The sequence below is a fragment of the Sinocyclocheilus grahami genome, unplaced genomic scaffold (assembly GCF_001515645.1).
Source record: "Sinocyclocheilus grahami isolate Dianchi unplaced genomic scaffold, SAMN03320097.WGS_v1.1 scaffold545.1, whole genome shotgun sequence".
Classification (NCBI taxonomy): domain Eukaryota; kingdom Metazoa; phylum Chordata; class Actinopteri; order Cypriniformes; family Cyprinidae; genus Sinocyclocheilus; species Sinocyclocheilus grahami.
In genome coordinates this window covers 516846-527618 of record NW_015505724.1, presented here as the reverse complement: position 1 = coordinate 527618, position 10773 = coordinate 516846, and the positions used below count along the sequence as shown (strand labels likewise).

The window sequence follows — 10773 nt, the reverse complement described above, 5'->3', positions numbered from 1 at the left end:
TTGTTCATAAACACCATGTTTTATGAAGGTGAAAGGGATGAAGATCAAACTCGGGCTCCCTTCCTTTTCACTCTTCAGAGAGAGGACATGGAATTATTCTCGCAGGTCATACGAGACAAAAGAGCTATCCGTGTGTCTTGTTTACACAACCCTCATTTGTGAATCTACCAGTGGGTTACTGTTACTATAATGTAGATATTGATTTTTGTTTTGTAAAATTTCATTAAAAGTTTGTGTGAAAGAAGTGTTGTGTTCTTGAAATATATTTATGATATTATTTTATGACATTTTATCTAGATTTAAGATTTATTTTATGTTTAGATGCACATTTTGCTAATTTGGGTTAATAGAAACAAATAAATCGAGTGCATCACTTGTAGGACAGTGGAGTATGTGACTATTAAATTACATCTATCTTATCCCAAATGTTGGAGAGGATGCCTCACTAATCTCAGAGCATGAAGGTTGAGTATCTAAAATTACCGTCAATATTCCATTTAAATTTACAATATAATAAAAAAATTACAACCAGCCTGTTGGAGTTCATGCATTCACATATACATACAAAAATGGGCAGATTGCATGAATTAGTCTAACTTTATTATTTATTACAATTAATCAGATGATTTAGTTTAGTTCATAAATAACCCACACGTTAATGCGGTGGCCAAAAATTAAAGAGGGGTGCACAGATAGTAAATTCACATTGTCTGCTAAGTCGAGTAATTTACATAATCATATCATACGCTTTTATCCAAAGCAACTTCAAAAGTGAGGAAACTATTCTAATAAGGAGAAAATAATATGGCAAGTTTACATAGACACAAAGTTTAAAAAGGTGTTAGAAACACACACATATATATAGTGTGAGTAATGTTCTTATCAAGTATTTCCGTAATACAGTGGGATATGGAATTGTGCATGCTATTTGTTGACAATAAAGCACTATTTTAAAAAAGTATTTACGTAATGCCGTTTTTCACAGAAACGATACTGACCATGATGAAAAAAATCAGTTATAATCATGACAAGTATTAGAGTAAAATAAGCCAATATTATCTATGCCAGCATCTTGCGCATCAAAACAAGCATTTACTTCCATCACGGTTGAACTGGCAATAACATTAACAGCCACATGGTGGCGCGTGATAGCGCTTCAAGCCCCGCCCACTAGATCCAGCGAGGAGGAGCTAGAGGTCTAGCCCCTCCCATTTGTCTCTGCAGCGAGCACCACTGGTATAAACCACAGGCTCTGCAGCTGCAGTGAGGGGCTCCTGGGCTCCTTCTGAAAGGTAACCGTCCTATGCCAAAATCTCGCGACATTTACTTGAGGGGCGTTGATGAGATGATATTTATGCCTCCCGGACCAACCTCAGGACCAGCTCCAGTGTCCCCGTGCCAGGAGAGAAACCCCATCCAACCGCAGCCTCTGGGCACGGGATTCTTCAGCTCCATCACCAGTGTGGTGAAGCAGACGGCCGCCTCAGCAGGGCTGGTGGAGCAAACGCCTGTGCCTGCATCATCCAAGAGACACAAGCTCCTGCTGGTCATCGATGAACCACAACAGGACTGGTGAGAGCGACGATTTTCACTTGAGCGCCCTGATAATCAGGCTGTATTAGGCTTCTCCTCATTTTTTAAATCCTTATCTGTTGAGTTATGTATTTAGTGCAAAGTTTAATAGTTGAATTTTGTTTGGTGGAGAAAAGCAAGAAGATATGGTAAAGGCACACTTTCATAATTAACATCTTTCATTCACAAGCTTCATGTTGTTATTGACTGGGAAAAGGCAACGCCATCACTGAATAAATCTTAAGTCTCACTGATCTACATGCCTAAAGTGTGTTTGATTAGTAATGATATTACACTCACTGTCTATAGTGTGAGCGTGGTATTAACACAAGGTGACAACTTAACACACAACAATGTGGTTATTTAGAAAATTATTGTGAATTATTAATATCAATGTGAAAGAATGGGTGAATTTAAGGAGCAGGAATATCTGAGGCATTTCCTGCGTTTAGATAAATCAAGTGGACTCTGCAAATTGATGACAACAATCTCTGTCATTTCCTCAAAAGATTAGTGTGAATTATAGCAAATGCATGATATCCTTTAAACCTGTATTTGCATTAGTATACAGAAGAAATGGTCACATACTGTTTAGTCTTGCAGAGGGTACGCTGTTAATTTGTGATACAGTATTTTTTTTTTTTTAGTGAGTGAAGTGACATGTATAGTGACCCATACTCGGAATTAATGCTCTGCATTTATCCCAGCCACAGTGCACACACACACAGCAGTGCACACACACATACAGCAGTGCACACACACCCGGAGCAGTGGGCAGCCATTTTTTGCTGCGGCGCCCGGGGAGCAGTTGGGGGTTCGGTGCCTTGCTCAAGGGCACCTCAGTCGTGGTATTGAAGGTGGGAGAGAGCGCTGTACATTCACTCCCCCCACCTACAATCCCTGCTGGTACGAGACTCGAACCCACAACCTTTGGGATACGAGTCCGACTCTCTAACCATTAGGCCATGACTTCCCCCATATGCGTCAAAGATTTAGAGAATGAGTTCAGAGACAGACAAACTGACTAAACTGATTGCTTTCAAGCTGCTTTGAGATGTCACATATCATATCATATCATATCATATCATATTTTTATGTTTGGTGTAAGTAATCCTGTCTGTATCAAAGCTCCAAAACACATGTAATAACCTATAATACGGATACAGGTACAACAGGTACTATATTAAATACATTTTATGTTTAAAGGGTCTGTTATTAATATTAATAATATGGATCTTATTCCATTAAATCTTGCTCACGGGACATTCATACCTTTAGAGAAGTGTTAATTATTTTATTAGAGTAATTGTTGAGTAATGTGTGTAATACACATGTTTAGATGAGAATAATTTGGGATTAAATGGATCACTAATATCCAACGTGACCATTAGTTTGTGTGTTTATGTGAAGGGTCAGGAAGGAGGTCTGTTGTGTTATGTGTGTATTATGTACATGTTTCTTGTTGTTTAAAGGTGGATCAGCAGTGCACATCTGTTGCAAAGTAGGGGTGACAGAGAAATGATCAGCTGTGATTTTAGTCCGTTCTGCCAACATAATATCCGACAGCAAAGGAGCAGTCCCTGAAATTAGTGCACTGCACTGAATGACACTGTTGGTGAAATGTGTAATTACTAACAAGAAGTTTAAACTCCACTGGTCTGAATTATAGCTCTTCATGTTACTGAGATGGCAGTAGCTCAGCAACCAACATCCAGTTTGGCTGCTATTTTATCACTGTAGCTCTAATAGTCACCATTATTTGTATAGCGTTTTATACAATACTGGTTGTGTCAAAGCAGCTTTACAGTGTTAAACAGGAAAATAGTTTGTCAGTAATGCAAGAAGACAATAACAAAGAGCCATTTCCAGCTAAAGTTAGTTCATTGATGATTCAGTCATCATCAGTTCAGCTCTCTTCAATAGTGTCTGTGCAATCAGTCAAGAGTCTCCAACTAAGCAAGCCAAAGAAACCAAAACGCCATCAGTGACAGATGACAACAGTCAGCAACACAGGTCAGATTAAGCAGAGGACTCGTCTGGTTCCCGTGGTCTTGTGCCACTGGTCGTCGAGGTGACGAGGTCTTCACAGGGGATCTGTCTATCTATGCATGTCTATCTATCTGTGCATCTAATTGACATGATCTCCGCTGACATTCAGGGCTGTAGAGGTCGTCTCTAGGTGCTGATCCACCATCTGGACTGAATCCATATGGCTACAGTGACCTCAGAATTAGAATGAAAGAGACTAATATTAGCGTAGATGCCATTCTTCTAACGATGTAGTACGATGATCCAGTTGTCCTATTTAATGCAGCCTAGAAATCCTTTAACGGATTTGAATATTATGAAATATTATGAAAATGAATATGTGATGAAATTACTAGTCATCCATTTTTTTATATAAACGTATTATTATTATATATATTTTTGTAATTATTTTATATAATCATTTAGTTGGTGTCTGTGTGTGTCTAACCTTAAGTTGAAGTGAAAACATTGATTCACGTTGTAGCAAGGCAATTCAATCGAGGAATTCCTGGAATGTCACATGAACTGCTTCAGGTGAAAAAATGAGTAAAATTGTTGATCACCATGGTAACTAGCCCACTGCACAATATGCCATCATCCTCATGCCAACATGCAAGGCACAAATACCACTTTCATATACATTCCCGCAAAAAAAATGTATAACAATTGTACAACAGCTTGTCACTGGGGCAGTACACTATAAAGGACATCCTTGTCCCCTTTCACCGCTAAAAGGTTCGCAGTAGTACCTTAAGTGTAATAGTACCACATTGCTACTATTAAGGTATTAATATGCACCTTTTAGGTACAAATATCTCCTTTAAGGGATTATTAATGAACTCTCAAATGATAAAGCGCATTACTATGTATTACTATGTAATATTAAGTCAAGTTAATTTCACTTATGTATTTGAATGAAATATGAATGCATTTCTGTATGATCCAATTTATTTTGATTATTATGAACAGAAAAAAAGTATATTTTAGTCCTTTTTAAATCTCTTTTTACCCCCCCCCCCCCTTTTCTACAGGACCAAACTCTTTAGAGGGAAAAAACTGAATGGAGATTATGATATTAAAGTTGAACAGGTGAGTTTATGAAAGTTACAAGACAAATCAAATCAATCAAAATATTCTTATTTATTCAGTTACTGATTGATTGATTGATTGTGTTTTTCAGGCTGAGTTTGGTGACATCAGTGTCGTGGCTCATGCTAATGGATCATATAACGTGGCTGTGCTGGTTTTGCAGAGTGAAAACAAAGTTGACAGGTAAACTGGCATTTAAAATTTACCTCAAGCTATTCAAATTATACAGCAATAACTGAGTTAATGTGCAATAACGATTGTATATTATCTAAAAATGTCAGTTTCTGTATGATTTTGTTATTGTGCATACAATAACAGCCAGCTAAATTTCTTAACCTTCAATCAGTATGAAAGCTAAATTAACCCACTCAGAGAGATCTGATTTGATGTGTCACACATAAAAGCTATATCATTATACTGAGATGTAATAAAGAACAATTGTAATAAAAGCCCTTTCACAATGATTTAAGTGGCTTGTCACCAAGACAATGCGTCTGTGTAATTACGCAAATCGGTTTACTCAGTCTTCAGAGGCACATTCAAAACACTGTCTAAAATTACTATATAAGACATTATAGTATAGACCTTAATCACGGAAGCACCATATTTACTTTTTGACAGAAGTGAAAAACGAGGATGTGAGGGAAAGAAGTACAGTGCGTTCAATGGATTGAACTGTTGTTAAAGGGTTAGTTCACCCAAAAATGAAAATTAGGCTGCGTTTTACTCACCCCCGAGGCATCCTAGGTGCATATGACTTTCTTCTTTCAAACGAATCCAGTCGGAGTTATATAAAAAATTGTCTTTGATCTTTCAAGCGGTTTCATGGCACTCAGCGGGTGTTGCGTGCATCAGTCCAAAAGAAGTTCAATAAAAATCGCCCATCCATAAAAAAAAGGTGTCTCACATGGCTCCGGGGGGTGAACAAAGGCCTCCTGTAGCGAATCGATGCGTTTTTGTAAGAAAAATATCCATATTCTCTGGGGGAGGAAGAAAAGTGCTACTCCCCCCCCCCCCAGTGCTACTCTCTGTCACTTTGTGGTGAATAGTTCTGTCCCTACAGTACATAGCCTCCACTTTTTCCCGCCTTGAGGATTGGCAGGACTGTTTTGCCTTAGCCTGAGCCGGTTTGGCAATGAGTGCGGTAATCTCAGAAGCCCCTCTTGGACTGTTGCGTGAAGTTTCACGTGGGCAGACTGAGGTCTAGCCCCAGTTCCCCCATATATCTTGAATACCCAGCCATGCAAAACCCTTAACAGGCACACTGTGAGAATAAGGTTTGTTTCAGTGCCTTCATCTCCACAATGCATGCCGGGACAGCTGGACTGAATTGTCTAATCGATGTGATGACAGCCTTTTACCATCACAGAGATCCTTTCTGCTCCTCGGCCCACCTGTTGAGAGAACCATTCGATGGAAGTTTGGCCGCGGCCCTGCAGCAGACTTCCATGAGGTCTAATCTGACAGCAGGTGTCTCCACTCTGGCTGCTACATTATCAAGATGAAGGATAGGTGGGAGGATAGAGTCATTTTCCTCATCTTCATCATTGTCGAGAAGATGGGAGGGCTTCATGTTCCTCACCCGCAATACCTGTGAGGTTCACTCTAGTGAAAAGACAAACCCAGCCAACAGCAGAACAGGATTTAAATACATGAATGCATTTTCAGTGCAGTTTCCACAATCTTCACAGGGGAAGAAAACAAGAATTCCTAGTATGTAACCAGGCTGCGATGAGTTATGTACTAGGCAGGCAGGACTCCCTGATTGCACGCTGATCTGTCAGTGTGATAAACGTGATGTAATTGGTGCTTCCACAATTGGACAGTTGGTTGCATATTTATAAATAACGCAACATATACAACCACATTGCAAAAATTACTTTTGTGTGTGATATATTCCCCTACAGGTCATTTAAGCCTGACTTTGTCCTGATCCGACAGCATGCTTACAGCATGGCAGAGAATGAAGACTTCCGTAACTTAATCATCGGACTGCAGTACGCCGGCATTCCAAGCATCAACTCCCTGGAGTCCATTTACAACCTCTGTGACAAACCCTGGGCAGTAAGTTTGAGAATGGTCAATCTGACGTGACGTATCATTTGATAGATATCTGATCCAAACTCATCTCTCCAAACCTACCTGCAGTTTGCATGTCTGATCAGCACATGCAAGAAACTTGGACAGGAGAAATTCCCATTAATTGAACAGACGTTCTATCCCAACTATAAAGAAATGGTAAGCGATTGCTCCATAAACATTTTCTTCCAGTGATGACTATATCTGCATAATTAAATAAATACTCTATTTGTGGGAAAACAAACTAGGTGACCATGCCGGCATTCCCTGTTGTCGTGAAAATTGGGCACGCTCACTCTGGTGTGGGGAAGGTAATGTTTAAACTGAAGCGATAACAGTAAAGAAGCGATGCGTGTTCATGTGTAGTTAAGCATGTAATCAAATCATATGTGTTGTTAAGGTGAAAGTAGAGAACCACACAAAGTTTCAGGACATAGTGAGTGTGGTGGCCATCACTCAGACCTACAGCACATGTGAACCATTCATCGAAGCCAAATACGACATCAGGATTCAGAAAATAGGAAATGATTACAAAGCTTACGTGTGAGTAACAATGCTTTTCTGTAGAGTTTCTGAACACATCTCAGATTTAGCTGAATGCTGTTCTTGACAGATGAAGAATGCTCCTCGTTTCATAGGAGGACGTCAGTCTCAGGTAACTGGAAGTCCAACACTGGCACTGCCATGGTGGAGCAGGTGGCTATGACTGACAGGTAACCCTAACAATAATGGCACATTTTAAAGTATCTGCTACAAGTATGTAAGGTAAGCAGTATGCTTCAGACATGACCAAGCAAGTTGCATTGTTCTGCAGGTATAAGCTTTGGGTTGACACCTGCAGTGAAATATTTGGAGGCCTCCTTTTCCTTCATGGAAAAGATGGAAAAGATTACATTACTGAGGTATGTGCTATACTTTAGGAAGAGCTGCATGCTAGTTGTATAGATATGACATATACAGATGCTGTAGAGCATTTTTGTTTTGTAGTTTTTCTTCTACAAATTCAACCATTGTGTTTTATTCTCTATGTAATATTACTAATATCTGTGTTTTTTTGATTAGGTAATTGGTTCATCTATGCCATTAGTGGGAGACCATCAGGCCGAGGACCAGCAGCTAATAGCAGACATGGTCGTTGCCAAATTGAATCATGTTATGGCACAAAATCCCAAAAGACCAACTGCTATTCAACCAAGAAAGGTAGATGATGTAACAAAGACAAACATGATGTAAACAAAAACATCTGACCTAACTTACAGAATAAGACAGCATTTTACCTTTAATTTTTGATGTTTGATTTTCAAAGCAAGTTATCTATAGTGCAGAGCATACAGTAAGAGCATGTCAGCAGCTCGGAGGGTAAAACTAATACATCTCTGTTGTGAATGTCACTTGTATGAGCAGATGTGCTTGTTTCTTTCAGAATGCTGTTGAGAAGGATGCTGTGGTTGAAGTAAAGCACGGCCCACCACAGAAAGCTCCTCCACAAGGCTGTTTGCAGTACATTCTTGACTGCAATGGTGTTGCTGTGGGACCAAAATTAGTGCAGGCAAACTAATACAACCATGAAAGCTCGAAGCATTTAAACTCCCGACAGGTTGTGTTCAAACATTCAGACAGTGACCTGAGGTGCAAGGGAACAAATAATCTGTAAGAAAAGTCTTAATTTGGGCCTGATCGGTATTTCAGGCTGTACTGTGTAACTTTCACTGTTCTGCGCTTGTGATGGTTGCTTTGTTTCTATGTGAAGCGGTTGTCTCTTCAGGGTTGTTGTGTGTGGTGATACAGCAGATCGTGCCTAGTGTTCAGTGCCACTCTTTCCTTGTACTTCTTTTTTTCTTGTTTTATGTCTTGTGTTATGTTTCAGTATATGGTGTTCAAAGAGTTACTGTGTGTGTGTGTGTGTGTGTGTGTGTACCTGGTATTCCCTATGGTAAAGGGGACCAAAAGTCACCACAAGGATAGTAATACCAGTAAATGTTGACCTTGTGGGGACATTTGTTTTTGGTACCCATGAGGAAACAAGCTTATAAATCAAACAGAAGGACGTTTTTTGAAAAAAATGCTGTGTTTTGTGTGAGAGGTAGGTTTAGGGGTAGGGTTAGGGTAAGGGGATAGAAAATACAGTTTGTACAGTATAAAACCATTATGCCTATGAAATAAAATAAAATAAAATTTATGCATTTAGCAGACGCTTTTATCCAAAGCGACTTACAGTGCATTCAGGCTATACATTTTTTATCAGTATGTGATATGAAATGACCCCATAAAACACGGAAACCTGTGTGTGTGTGTGAGAATGTATATATACATTAAAGTATGGAGACTATACAGTATAAATATATACATTTTAATTGCATGATCAAATGTGTGTGTCACTGTGTGTTGAAAGGTAATGTGTGTATGTTCTTTTATGACATCACTGTTGAAATAATAGATATCATTGTCTATGTACTTCTAGTATTGTAAATGTGTTATAAAATATGGTGAAATTTATTTGCTACAATGGATGAAAGCTCTATTACTGAAATAATATAATAATAAGCAATAAAAATAAAACTCTGAACAAACACCGAACACTCTTATTTTATTTTATTTTATTTATCCTTTATTTTTCCAGGAAAGTCCCATTGAGATAAAAGCAATCTCTTCTTTCAGGGAGTCCTGGCCAAGATGACCGTACAAAAATTTCACAAACATCACACCTCACAAGACAAAATTATATAGAACCAAAGCAAAAACAATAATCATAAATCAGTAAATTAATTAAAACCACAACATGGTTCATTTGCTAAACACTGCACTAAATTTTTTAAAATATTCAAAGAAGGAATTGTTTCTAGTTTGAAATACATTCCACAACCACGGAGCATAGTAAGAGAAAGCTGATTTTCCATGCTCTTAATGTACCCCGGGCATTTCTAATTGAATCCCATTTGATGATCTGGTGATATAATTCTTTCTACTTAAGCATAAACGACTAGAGATGTAATTTGGAAGCATGCCCAACAATGCATTTATAGTATACACTAACATATGTGATTTCCTTCTTTGATATAAAAGAGGACCAACCAACTTTATTATACAGCAAACAATGATGAGTACGTGAGCAAGCATTTGTTATAAATTGTTATAAAAATATAAAATATAAATTGCAATGCAGCATGATAAACACTATCCAGCCTTTTCAATAAATACGTAGAAGCATGCATGTAAATAACATCTCCATAATCTAGAATGGGTAAAAATGTACTCTGTATAATTTGCTTTCTAGCTCCAAAGGAAAAACTTTTTTTTCCCGAAATAAAAAACCCAATCTTGGTTTAAGTCTTTTCACCAAGTAATCAATATGTACATCAAAAGCTAACTTCTCGTCAAGTCATATCCCTAAATACTTATAAGCTGTTCCCTTTCATGGAAACTTCGAACTGCGTCCTCTAAGGGTCGCTATGGGGAACGCCTCGTCGTGACCCGTGTCTGAAGCATACATTGAAAAAACACCAACTCGTTGGCCGGCGACAGCCATGACGTCACTACCGGTGCGACTATAGTATAAATATAGTTTTGTTTGAAGCGTGCATTTCTGTGGTAAGAGTGATCTCTATTCATATCATTATGGTGAGCACTAGCAAAGCGTTTAGAGGATGTGTGCATCCGTGTTGTCGTTGTTTAACATCTGATGACACACACGATCTATGCGTTATTTGTTTGGGCACAATCTGTGTGCACTGCGAGTGTTTCTCCAATGAAAAAGCTCTGCTCTCGTTTGTCTCTCTTCGAGGAAAGAGGGGCAGCCATCTGCTTCCCGCTTTTCCATACAGAGATTGAGAAGGAATGGGAGAGGTCGTTTTTTCCTCACGCATCCATCGATTCCAGCATACGAGTTATGCCAACATCGAGGAGATGCGCGAAAGTGGTTATGAAGATGCCCATAGAGAGATACTGGCCAGCTATCTCTCTATGGGTGAGACGTCCTCTTTTAAGACTCCCTCCTTGACATCTCGC

At 38.9% G+C, this 10773-nt stretch overlaps 1 protein-coding gene across 1 annotated transcript in view; it reads left to right on the top strand.

Moving 5' to 3' along the window:
* LOC107555781 (synapsin-2-like) overlaps positions 1-8763 on the top strand; it is an 11173-nt gene extending 2410 nt beyond the window's left edge. Inside the window, exons 2-12 of the mRNA XM_016238686.1 lie at positions 1377-1572; positions 4632-4689; positions 4781-4872; positions 6597-6753; positions 6838-6927; positions 7017-7079; positions 7169-7311; positions 7407-7481; positions 7583-7670; positions 7831-7968; positions 8192-8763. Coding sequence (XP_016094172.1) covers positions 1377-1572; positions 4632-4689; positions 4781-4872; positions 6597-6753; positions 6838-6927; positions 7017-7079; positions 7169-7311; positions 7407-7481; positions 7583-7670; positions 7831-7968; positions 8192-8326 — 1235 coding nt within the window. The 3' untranslated portion in view covers positions 8327-8763. The remainder of the gene's footprint in view (positions 1-1376; positions 1573-4631; positions 4690-4780; positions 4873-6596; positions 6754-6837; positions 6928-7016; positions 7080-7168; positions 7312-7406; positions 7482-7582; positions 7671-7830; positions 7969-8191) is intronic.
* Positions 8764-10773: the final 2010 nt, after the last annotated feature.